This window comes from Vulpes vulpes, chromosome 2, assembly GCF_048418805.1.
Source record: "Vulpes vulpes isolate BD-2025 chromosome 2, VulVul3, whole genome shotgun sequence".
Lineage (NCBI taxonomy): Eukaryota > Metazoa > Chordata > Mammalia > Carnivora > Canidae > Vulpes > Vulpes vulpes.
In genome coordinates, this window is record NC_132781.1 from 120,407,910 (window position 1) to 120,419,178 (window position 11,269).

Below are 11,269 nucleotides of genomic sequence, written 5' to 3' on the forward strand. Positions count from 1 at the left end.
TGTCATTTTCATTTAGATATTAGTGAAAGGATAGATTAGAACTGTGAAATGTGGAGCATTTGTCTGCTCAGTGGGTAGAGTATGCAACTCTTGATCTTAGAGTCATGAGTTCGGGCCTCGTGTTGGGGTAGAGATTACTTCTTTTTTTCTTTTTTTTTAATTTTAAAAATTTTATTTATTCATGAGAGACAGAGAGAGAGAAGCAGAGAAACAGGCAGAGGGAGAAGTTGGCTCCGTACAAGGGAGCCTGATGTGGGACTTGATCCCGGGTCTCCAGGATCATGCCCTGGGCTGAAGGCAGGCACTAAACCACTGAACCACCCAGGCTGCCCAATTTTTATTTTTCTAACTAGGTTCCACACCCATGGTGAAGCCCAACACAGGGCTCGAACTCACAATCCTGAGATCAGGACCAGAGCTGAAATCAAGAGTAGGCCGCTTAATGGACTGAGTCCTTGAGATGCTCTAGATGATGACTTAAAAAAAAAAGAACTGAAATGAAAGGCAATTGTATAAAATCATATTATTCTGTCGTATGACGCTGTTACTGATTCTAGCTTGACTTTTTAAATTTCCTCTTTTCTACTTTGAAATTTTCTTTTTTCTGAAAATTAAACAGTGACAATTTATAAATACTGGAGGAAATTTAACTTTTAGGTATAATTTTAATAGGGATAGTTTCTCAATTGGATTGGTGTATTTCACATATTTTGTTGTTGCAGTTTTTGAGAGGCACCAGCAGTAACTATGTGATTCCTTTGGCACACTTCTTTGATTACCAAAAATATTGGCCATTATTTCATTCATCTTTAAGTAGGTTGAAGGAGTAATTTTAGTAATTTCTAAATTTCAGGGTACCTGGGTGGCTCAGTTGGTTGAGCATCTGCCTTCAGCTTGGTCATGATCCCAAGGTCCTGGGATGGAGCCCCACATCATGCTGAGCAGGGAGTCTGCTTCTCCCTCTTCTCCTGGTTCATGCTATCTCTTGCTATCTGTGTCACTCTCTCTAAGTAAATAAATAATTTAACTAAATAATAATTTCTAAATTTCCTATTATAGCATCACAATGAAATCCTTCTTGATTTCTAAGGAAAATATATGTTTCAAAACCTTTCCTTTCTCATCATGAGAGTGACTTATAAATGTTGGGTAACTTGGATTCTGTATTGATACAATTTATGCTACGTAGTAAGTAGGCCTCATCGTTGCTCCTGAAAATTGCTCTCAGTTAGTTTTGAGATGGCTCTGGGATGATCTGATATGGGGAAAATATTTTGCATGCAAGGGATATACAACACTTTTGTTCTTTGTGCCTTCCTTTAGTTCTGTGAGTTAACTAAGAATTTGTGAATGTCTAGGGCTACACAAATTAGTGCTCTTTAGATAGCCAGGAATTGTAGTAATAGATTGTGGACTATGCTTCAATTCAACTTAAGAAGGAGCATTTTAGTTTCTAAATGCTTTTTGTCTTTGTGGGAAACTGTGTGAGATACATGGAAAAATAGAATGTCATGTGATACAATTAGCTGACAGGGGGAAAGGAGAGAGAGGAAATATTGAGATTCTGAGGAGAGATTAAAATACTGAAGCCAGGGGCACCTGAGTGGCTCAGTAGGTTAAGCATCTGCCTTTGGCTCAGATCATGATCCCAGAGTCCTGGGATCAAGTCCAGAATTGGGCTCCCTGCTCAGCAGGGAGTCAACTTCACCCTCTTCCTCTGCCTGCCACTCCTCCTGCTGTTCTCTCTCTCTCTCTCTCTCTCTCTCTCTCAAATAAATAAATAAATGAAGTCTTTTTAAAAATAAATAAAATACTGAAGCTTTAAAATAAAATTTGTAAATATCAATTGGCCTGAAACTGCATCAAGCATATTTGGATGCTGGCATTAGGAATATATTCCAGAATCAGAGTGATACATATTTTAAGTGTCTAGGAGAACAGTAGATAATTGTTATCCTAATATCACACAGGAAATGTATTTTTATTTGAGTAGCCACTTGATTTATTTTAGAAAATAGTATTTCTGGTTAAGTAAGTTATTGTGCAACCATATGATGGAAGAAATAAATGAGAAAGCCCTTTATGTACTGATACGAAATAATTTCATGATATAATGAGTGAAAATGCAGAATATGTTATATTGTATACTTACATTTATGTATTAAAGGGGGGAGAACATTTATAAAAATCTGCACTATACAAAACATCTCTCTGGAATGGTACACAAAAAAAAGTAACACTTATTTCTCCTGGGACAAATGAGTTCATGAAAGCAGAGGAGAAAATGTTCTGCATATACCTTTTCAATTTGGAACTATATGGATATATACCATTTTAAAAACTAATAAATACTCTCAGTAAATTAAAAAAATATATATTTCGCAAAACATTTACAAGAAATTGGTGCACTTCCACGAGAAGACCTCTGGGTGTCGGTGTAGGTCAAAAAAGTGAGAGAAGATGCATTTGGGAGCCTCTTAGAGGGTAACTTCCTGCTCAAACCAGCCACATAGAGACCAGTAAAGATTCAGATACGGAAAACAAAAGCAGAAAGAGAGACCCTCCCCGGCATTTTGCCATCCACAGAGGGCTTATTTCTCCTCTTGACCAAAAAGCAGAGCCACAGTGGAGAAAGAGGATGAGGCCGAGAGCAGAGTGGAGCAGCCCAGCGCGGTGGCGGCAGGTATTGTTGCCCTTCCTGATGTCTTTGTTCTGCGGGGCTCTCCCGGATCAGATCCGCTATTCAATTCCTGAAGAGCTGGCCAAAAACTCGGTGGTAGGAAACCTCGCCAAGGATCTGGGGCTCAGTGTCCGGGACTTGCCAGCCCGGAAACTGCGGATTAGCGCGGAAAAAGAATATTTCACTGTAAATCCTGAAAGTGGGGACTTACTTGTGAGTGACAGAATAGATCGAGAGCAGATATGTGGAAAGAAGTCTCTGTGTGTTCTGGATTTCGATATTGTCGCAGAAAACCCACTAAATATCTTTCACGTAGCAGTATTAGTGCAGGATATAAATGACAACACCCCAGTATTCAAACAGAATAAGATTGATTTAAAAATTGGAGAATCCACCAAGCCAGGTAAAACATTTCCACTAGACCCGGCCCTGGATTCAGATGCTGGTCCTAACTCACTGCAAAGATACCATCTTAATGACAATGAGTACTTTGATCTCTCAGAGAAACAGACTCCAAATGGACATAAATATCCTGAGCTGATTCTGAAACATTTTCTAGACAGAGAAAAACAGAGTTTCCATCAGTTGGTTCTAACAGCTGTGGACGGTGGGGACCCACCCCAGAGCGGCACCACCCAGATCCAAATTCAAGTGACCGATGCTAATGATAACCCTCCAGTGTTCATCCAAGACATCTACAAGGTCAGCCTGCAGGAAGGTGTGCCCCGGGGCTTCTCTGTGCTTCGGGTAACAGCCACTGACCAGGATGAGGGTGTCAACGCAGAGATCACCTACTCCTTTCATAATGTGGATGAACTAGTGGAACAGTTTTTTAACTTAGATAAAACAACAGGAGAAATCACGACAAAGGATTATTTTGATTTTGAAACTGCTAATAGTTACACTCTCAGTGTAGAAGCAAAAGATCCTGGAGATCTAGCAGCCCACTGCAGTATCCAAGTTGAAATTCTCGATGAAAATGATTGTGCACCTGAAGTGATGATGACTTCAATATTTACTCCCCTACCAGAAGATTCCCCACCAGGAACTGTGGTCGCCTTGATAAAAACGAGGGATAGAGACTCTGGAGAAAATGGAGAAGTTTACTGCAGCATCTTGGGAAAGGCCGAATTTATACTGAATTCTTACTCAAAGAACTATTACAAGCTAGTGACAGATGGTCCCCTGGACCGTGAGGAGATTCCGGAATACAACATCAGTGTAATGGCCACCGACAGGGGAAAGCCGCCCCTCTCTTCTAGTATAAGCATCACTCTGCACATTGCGGATGTCAACGACAACGCACCAGTTTTCCACCAGGCCTCCTACGTGGTCCACGTGGCCGAAAACAACCCTCCTGGAGCCTCCATCGCCCAAGTCAGCGCCTCCGACCCCGACCTGGGGCCCAACGGCCGCGTCTCCTACTCCATCGTGGCCAGCGACCTGGAGCCACGGGCGCTGGCGTCCTACGTGTCGGTGAGCGCGCAGAGCGGCGTGGTGTTCGCGCAGCGCGCCTTCGACCACGAGCAGCTGCGCGCCTTCGAGCTGACCCTGCAGGCCCGCGACCAGGGCTCGCCCGCGCTCAGCGCCAACGTGAGCCTGCGCGTGTTGGTGGGCGACCGCAACGACAACGCGCCGCGGGTGCTGTACCCGGCGCTGGGGCCCGACGGCTCGGCGCTCTTCGACACGGTGCCGCGCGCCGCGCAGCCCGGCTACCTGGTCACCAAGGTGGTGGCGGTGGACGCCGACTCGGGACACAATGCCTGGCTGTCATACCACGTGCTGCAGGCCAGCGAGCCGGGACTCTTCAGCCTGGGGCTGCGCACGGGCGAGGTGCGCACGGCGCGTGCCTTGGGCGACAGGGACGCGGCCCGCCAGCGCCTGCTGGTCGCTGTGCGGGATGGGGGACAGCCGCCCCTGTCGGCCACAGCCACGCTGCTCTTGGTTTTCGCTGACAGCTTGCAGGAGGCGCTGCCAGACGTCAGCGAGCGCCAGGCGCCCGCTGATCCCCAGGCTGAGCTGCAGTTCTACCTGGTGGTGGCTTTGGCCTTGATCTCCGTGCTCTTCCTCCTCGCGGTGATTCTGGCGGTTGCCCTGCGCCTGGGACGCTCCTCCAGCTCCACCACCTGGGGCTGCTTTCAGCCTGGTCTGTGTGTCAAGTCCGGACCTGTGGTTCCTCCCAACTATAGTGAAGGGACTTTGCCTTATTCCTACAATCTGTGCATTGCCTCACAATCAGCTAAGACAGAGTTTAATTTTCTTAATGTCACCCCGGAAGTGACTCCCTCTCAGGATCTCCTCTGTGAAGATGCCTCTTGGGTACCAAATACAAATCATGAAGGTGTACCATTTACATCAGATATTGTTTTAAAGGTGAGCTTTAATTTACTTATTTTTACTTTGGTTGTCAATGTTTGTTAGCAAATCACCCAACTGCGGTAGAAGTCTATTTCATATTTTGTCTTGTGGGTTCAATTTAGGAGTTTTCTGCCTCAATTATCTTAATCTAGCCTAACTAAATCTTTGACACAGGTTTTTCTATCTGATGTATGAGATTTATTTGTCCATAATTACAAGCCTGTACTACCTGAACTATTTCTTTCTTTTTTTAAAAAAAGATTTTATTTATTCATGAGAGAGAGAGGCAGAGACACAGGCAGGGGAGAAGCAGGCTCCATGCAGGGAGCCTGATGTGGGACTCCAGGATCACACCCTGGGCCGAAGGCAGGCACTAAACCTCTGAGCCACCCAGGGATCCCCAATATTTCTCTTTCTTCTTCATTTCTATATTCCTTTCCTATGAAATTTCTTTACTATTGGGACCTTATGTTATTCCTTTCATCTTCAGGGTCTTCATTACTCAAATTTTAGTTTTACTTCCTCTTAAAATTATAGCATTTCAGAGTAAAGAGAGCTGTCTTTGTTGCTAGCTTGGGATAACTGGGAACAAAAAAAGGAAGGAAGGAAGGAAGGAAAGAAAAGAAAAGAAAAGAAAAGAAAAGAAAAGAAAAGGAAAGGAAAAGAAAAAATATAGATTACCCAGTGTGGTGGTTGCCAACAGCAAGGGACAGGTAGGACTGAATTGTAGACCAGCATTCTAAGTGTCTTTTCAAGCTAAGCGTCCTGAGATCTCAGATCTGTTTTTAAAGGATGGGCAACATTTGAGGCCAGCAGTGCCTATTTTATGAGTGTATTTATTAAATGTGAGAAATCTTTCTTATTCATCCAAATAGCTTTTGTGAAAAATTGCACATTGATAAAAGTTTTGCAAACTGTGCTCACATTGTTTACTTAAATTTTTCTTTTTGAATGTTCTAATTATAGATATAAATGTCTTCATTTTATTTTTTTTTATAAATTTCTTTTTATTGGTGTTCAATTTGCCAACATATAGAATAACACCCAGCATTTTCTTTTTCTATGAAGGTGTCATTAGGTAAAAAATGCTTTTCTCACTTAATGGACTCTCCGAAATACCCTTTTTTCCCAATCATGAGGCATTTTCCCCCCTTCTACCATATAAAGGTGATAACATTAAATATCTCTCTCAATATAGGAAGACCACTCATTGCCTGCTCACTGAGTATCTGGGCATGTTTTTTTGGCATAGGTAATGAACTAAAGCCCTTTCCTTCAGTCACTATATGGATTTCTCCAAGATCTGTCACTGTAAAATGCCTAACTCCAGTTTATACATGGTAATAGGAAAATATAGATAATGCAAAGTTAACCCAACTCAAACTCTTAGTCTGATGTGGTGTAACTTTCAAATTCTTAGTGTGAAAATCTGGGAACTTTCTCAAAGACCTCACAAATAACAAAATCGCCTCTTTATTTTTTTCTGTTTATGACAGCTAATACAATTTGCTTGGGTCAGCAGGCGTTTTTGCACAAGTGCAATGAGAATTGGGTTTCTTTCCTTGACATTCTTATGCACAATGGGCACATTTTCATTAATATACCCAAAATAAAAATATGAAATTTTAAAACCTGCAAAACTAAGAATTCCAGTGCCCTAATATAATGAACTCAGCATAGGTAGGAGGTAAATAAAGGACATAGGCTCAATGGCACTTAAATAAAGCTTTTCTAAGGAAATAAAAATCTAATAATTATATTGATTTTAAGGTTTGTTGAAGACTTTTGCCATTTCAGAATTAAATATAAACAGTATCACTTGATAATAAGTTAAATATACAGCAAAATTATTAAAAATAAAATATAATTAAACATTTATGAAATAAAACAGAATTGGTGTAGTAACTGGTTAGGACTCTGAGTGTCGCTGTTCACCAAAGTGGAAGAGCTGCTTGCTGATACGACCTGACTCTCAGCTCCTTCCGCATTAAACAAACAGACCCAAGAAGTTTTGGGGAATAGCCTCACATTTGTGTCAAGTAATATGTTCCTTTTGGCTTGAAAGAAAGAAGGAAACAGCAGACTGGAATTAGGACTAAGAAAACTGGTCGGAGAGAAAGCAATGGCGGATCCACTGAGGGGTTGGTGCTGCATAGAGCCGCTCTTGCTCTTCCTGTTCCTGGAGACACTGTGGGGAGTCAGAGCCGCGCAGATCCACTACTCGGTGCTGGAAGAGCTGGACAAAGGATCCTTCGTGGGCAACATCGCCAAGGACCTGGGGCTGGAGCCCCGGGAGCTGGCGGAGCGCGGAGCCCGCATCGTCTCCAGAGGTAGGACACAGCTTTTCGCTCTGAACCCGAGAAGCGGCAGCTTGGTCACTGTGGGCAGGATAGACCGAGAGGAGCTCTGCGCTCAGAGCATGCCGTGTTTGGTGAGTTTTAACATCTTGGTTGAGAATAATATGAAAATTTATGGAGTAGAAATAGAAATAATAGATATTAATGACAACTTTCCGCGATTCCGGGATGAGGAAGTAAAAGTAAAAGTTAATGAAAATGCAGCTACTGGAACGCGATTAGCACTTCCCTTCGCTCGAGATGCTGATGTGAGTGTGAACTCCCTCCAGAGTTATCAACTCAGCCACAATATCCATTTCTCTCTGGAAGAGAAAAGCGGAGATGATGGACAAAAATACCCAGAACTGGTACTGGAGAAGCCCTTGGACCGCGAGAAAGTAGCTGTCCACGACCTGCTCCTCACAGCTTTAGATGGTGGGGACCCCATACTCTCTAGTTCTATGCACATACGAGTGATGGTTCTTGATGCAAATGATAATGCACCCTTGTTCTCTCTACCTGAGTACAGAGTGAGTGTACCAGAGAACATACCGGTAGGCACTCGGCTGCTTATGCTAACTGCCACCGATCCAGATGAGGGAATAAATGGGGAATTAACTTACTCTTTTCACAATGAAGACGACAAAATTTCAAAGACTTTCCAACTTGATTCGAAACTGGGTGAAATCTTGACTCTGCGATCACTGGATTATGAAGAATCCAGATTCTACCTCATGGAAGTGATAGCTCAGGATGGAGGTGCTCTTCTTGCCAGTGCTAAGGTGCTGATCACAGTACAAGACGTGAATGACAATGTCCCAGAAGTGATCCTCACCTCTCGTGCTAGTTCTGTTTCTGAGGACTGTCCTCCTGGAACCATAATTGCACTCTTTAGTGTACATGATGGTGATTCTGGAGAGAATGGAGAGATCCTATGTTCTATCCCTAGTAACTTGCCTTTTAAATTGGAAAAGTCAGTTGATAATTACTATCACTTATTGACCACAAAAGCCCTGGACCGAGAAGAGATTTCAAATTATAACATCACAGTCATGGTCATTGACCGTGGAAACCCACCCCTGTCTACAGAAAGCTACATTTCCCTTAATGTGGCAGACATCAATGACAACCCTCCCATCTTTCCTGACACCCCATACTCCACCTACATCCTGGAAAACAATCCCAGAGGCATCTCAATCTTATCTGTGACTGCGCAGGACCCCGACAGCGGCAACAATGCCAAAGTCACTTATTCTCTGGCCGAGGACACATTTCAAGGAATACCTCTATCCTCCTATGTCTCCATCAATTCCAACACAGGCGTCCTGTATGCTCTGGGCTCTTTTGACTATGAGCAGGTTAAAGACCTGCAGCTGTGGGTAATGGCCAGTGACAATGGAGACCCTCCGCTTAGTAGCAACATATCACTGAAGCTGTTCGTGCTGGATCAGAATGACAATGTGCCTGAAATCCTGTACCCCAGCATTCCCACGGATGGCTCCACAGGTGTGGAGCTGGCTCCCCGATATGCAGAGCCCGGCTACCTGGTCACCAAGGTGGTGGCAGTGGACAGAGACTCTGGCCAGAATGCCTGGCTGTCCTACCACCTGCTCAAGGCCAGCGAGCCTGGGCTCTTCCAGGTGGGGCTGCACACAGGAGAGGTGCGCACAGCGCGGGCCCTGCTGGACAGAGACGCGCTCAAGCAGAACTTGGTGGTGGCGGTGCAGGACCACGGCCAGCCCCCTCTCTCGGCCACCATCACGCTCACTGTGGCCATTGCTGACAGCATCCCAGATGTCCTGGCTGACTTGGGCAGCCTGGAAGCCCCACGTGACTCCCAAGCTTCAGACCTCACGCTGTACCTGGTGGTGGCTGTGGCCTCAGTCTCCTGCATCTTCCTCGCCTTTGTCATCGTGCTGCTGGCGCTCAGGCTGAGGCGCTGGCACGCGTCGCGTCTGCTCCAGGCTGCAGGAGGAGGGCTGCTGGGCGTGCCGGCCTCGGCCTCGCAGTTTGTGGGCGTGGACGGGGTGCGGGCGTTCCTGCAGACCTATTCTCACGAGGTGTCCCTGACCGCGGGCTCGCGGGAGAGTCACGTGATCTTCCCGCAGCCCAACTATGTGGACACGCTCCTCAGCCAGGAGAGCTGTGGGAAAAGCGAGCCTCTTCTGATATCTGAGGAGATCAATGTAAATGAAGAACTAGGAGTTGTTCAGGTGAGATTTCCTTTTCAATATGCTTGCTTGTAGCTTTTTTTTTTTTTCATTTGTTTCCTTAATCTGTTTTCTGCCACATTCAAAACTAATTATGGAAATATTGAATCAGAGATCAAGTTGATCTAATCGGGTGATTGATGCTATCTCCATTTGCTTTCAAATTATATTTTGGGTTTAATGCCTTCTTTTTTCAATACATAAAATTTTAGACAATCTAGCTAACCCATAGGCTTAAAAGAAAGTGGTTAAACACAATCACCTTACCCAAAGACTTTCTTACACTAGAATTGTTATTATGTTAATAGAAGAGTTGTTTGGTTAGTCCAAGTTGTTATATGTAATATTCTCTTTTGGGTACTTGTGTAAACACCAATAGCGAATAGGTTTTGGAAAGGATGGTATACAGCACTGATATTTTAGTATACCTTCACTTTGCATAAGGAAATAATTTATAGTATTTTCATAAATCAATGGAAGAATATAGAAAACTTCTACATGATAAAAATCAGAAAAACAGATTAAATTTATAGTCTATGGCATTCTCAAGTCTGGGAACTTTGGGTTAACCTATGTAATTACTGGACACCCATATTTGTTGAAAGAAGAAATCAGTGAGAAGGAACCTTAAAACTACTTTATTCAGTGTGCATAGGTGGCTCAGTCAGCGAAGCATGGGACTCTTGATTTGGGCTCAGGTCATGGTCCTCAGGGTGTTGGGGTAGAGTCCCAAATGGGGCTTCTGGCTCAGTGCAGAGTCTCCTTGAGATTTCCTTCCTTATTCCTCTGCCCTTTACACCCCCACCCCAACATGCATTCTCTAAAAAGAAATCTTTTTTAAAAAAACTATACTTTATTCTGTGGTGCAGTTTAAAATCTCCAAAGAATTAGATTCTGCTACATGCATTAATACAAATATGCCACACACCTGGCATCTTCTGGTTACAGATAACCCTTCCCTTTTCAGAGTCAGTATCTACTTGAATGTTTGCACCTATGCACGCATCAGTAAAATTCTGCTTTATCACTAGAGCCTAAGATTTGTACTTGGAAAATCAATTCAACATAAAAAATTGTTTGAAACTTTAAAATTCATTTCTCAGGGGTATGCTCTTCTTAAATTAATAATTTTTCTTAATTAAATGCAAGTCTATGGGTCTCAGATTTCTTGAGTGTGTGTTGTGTAATGGAAGAACTGCTCTCTGCATTTTGGTATCTAATCTACTATAGATTATTTTCAGATGCTTCATTTTAAGATTTTCAATCATCCAAATATTGTACTTTCAACAGCTTCTTCAGTTGCAAAGTGTGACTAAATAGGAGAAACGGCAATAAACAAATGGTTTATTGTTACATGTGGGAACCACTTGATTTTTGTTTCTTAATTATTTCAAAAAAAATAATTATTTCAAGGTGATCCAATATTTGTATATTGAAGGGGATCCAATTATATCTATATATGGTTAATTCTGACTGCAGTGTAAAATGTGCAGACCCACTGAATACTGAATGCATCCAAAAAGAGTAGTGAGAATTTGTGTGATGGAGATTGGTATCATTCACTTCTACATGAAAACTCACTTTTCTATTATATTTTATAATAAATAGTATTTTTATATTTTTCATTATATTTTTAAATAGATTTTGGATATGAGTTAACATTTTCATGCAGTGGAAAATACCTC

At 43.0% G+C, this 11,269-nt stretch overlaps 1 protein-coding gene across 8 annotated transcripts in view; it reads left to right on the forward strand.

Moving 5' to 3' along the window:
• The window catches only part of LOC112934395 (protocadherin gamma-C4), a 186,454-nt gene that overhangs the window by 37,552 nt on the left and 137,633 nt on the right, over positions 1-11,269 (forward strand). The window contains exon 1 of one of the 8 annotated variants that reach the window (XM_026017900.2): positions 2,444-5,053. The exons of 6 other annotated variants lie outside the window; for them this stretch is intronic. In XM_026017900.2, coding sequence (XP_025873685.2) covers positions 2,639-5,053 — 2,415 coding nt within the window. In that variant the 5' untranslated portion in view covers positions 2,444-2,638. Of the gene's footprint in view, positions 1-2,443; positions 5,054-5,624; positions 9,588-11,269 lie in introns of those variants that run through there. One more of the 8 variants, XM_072749818.1, reaches the window with a different exon arrangement.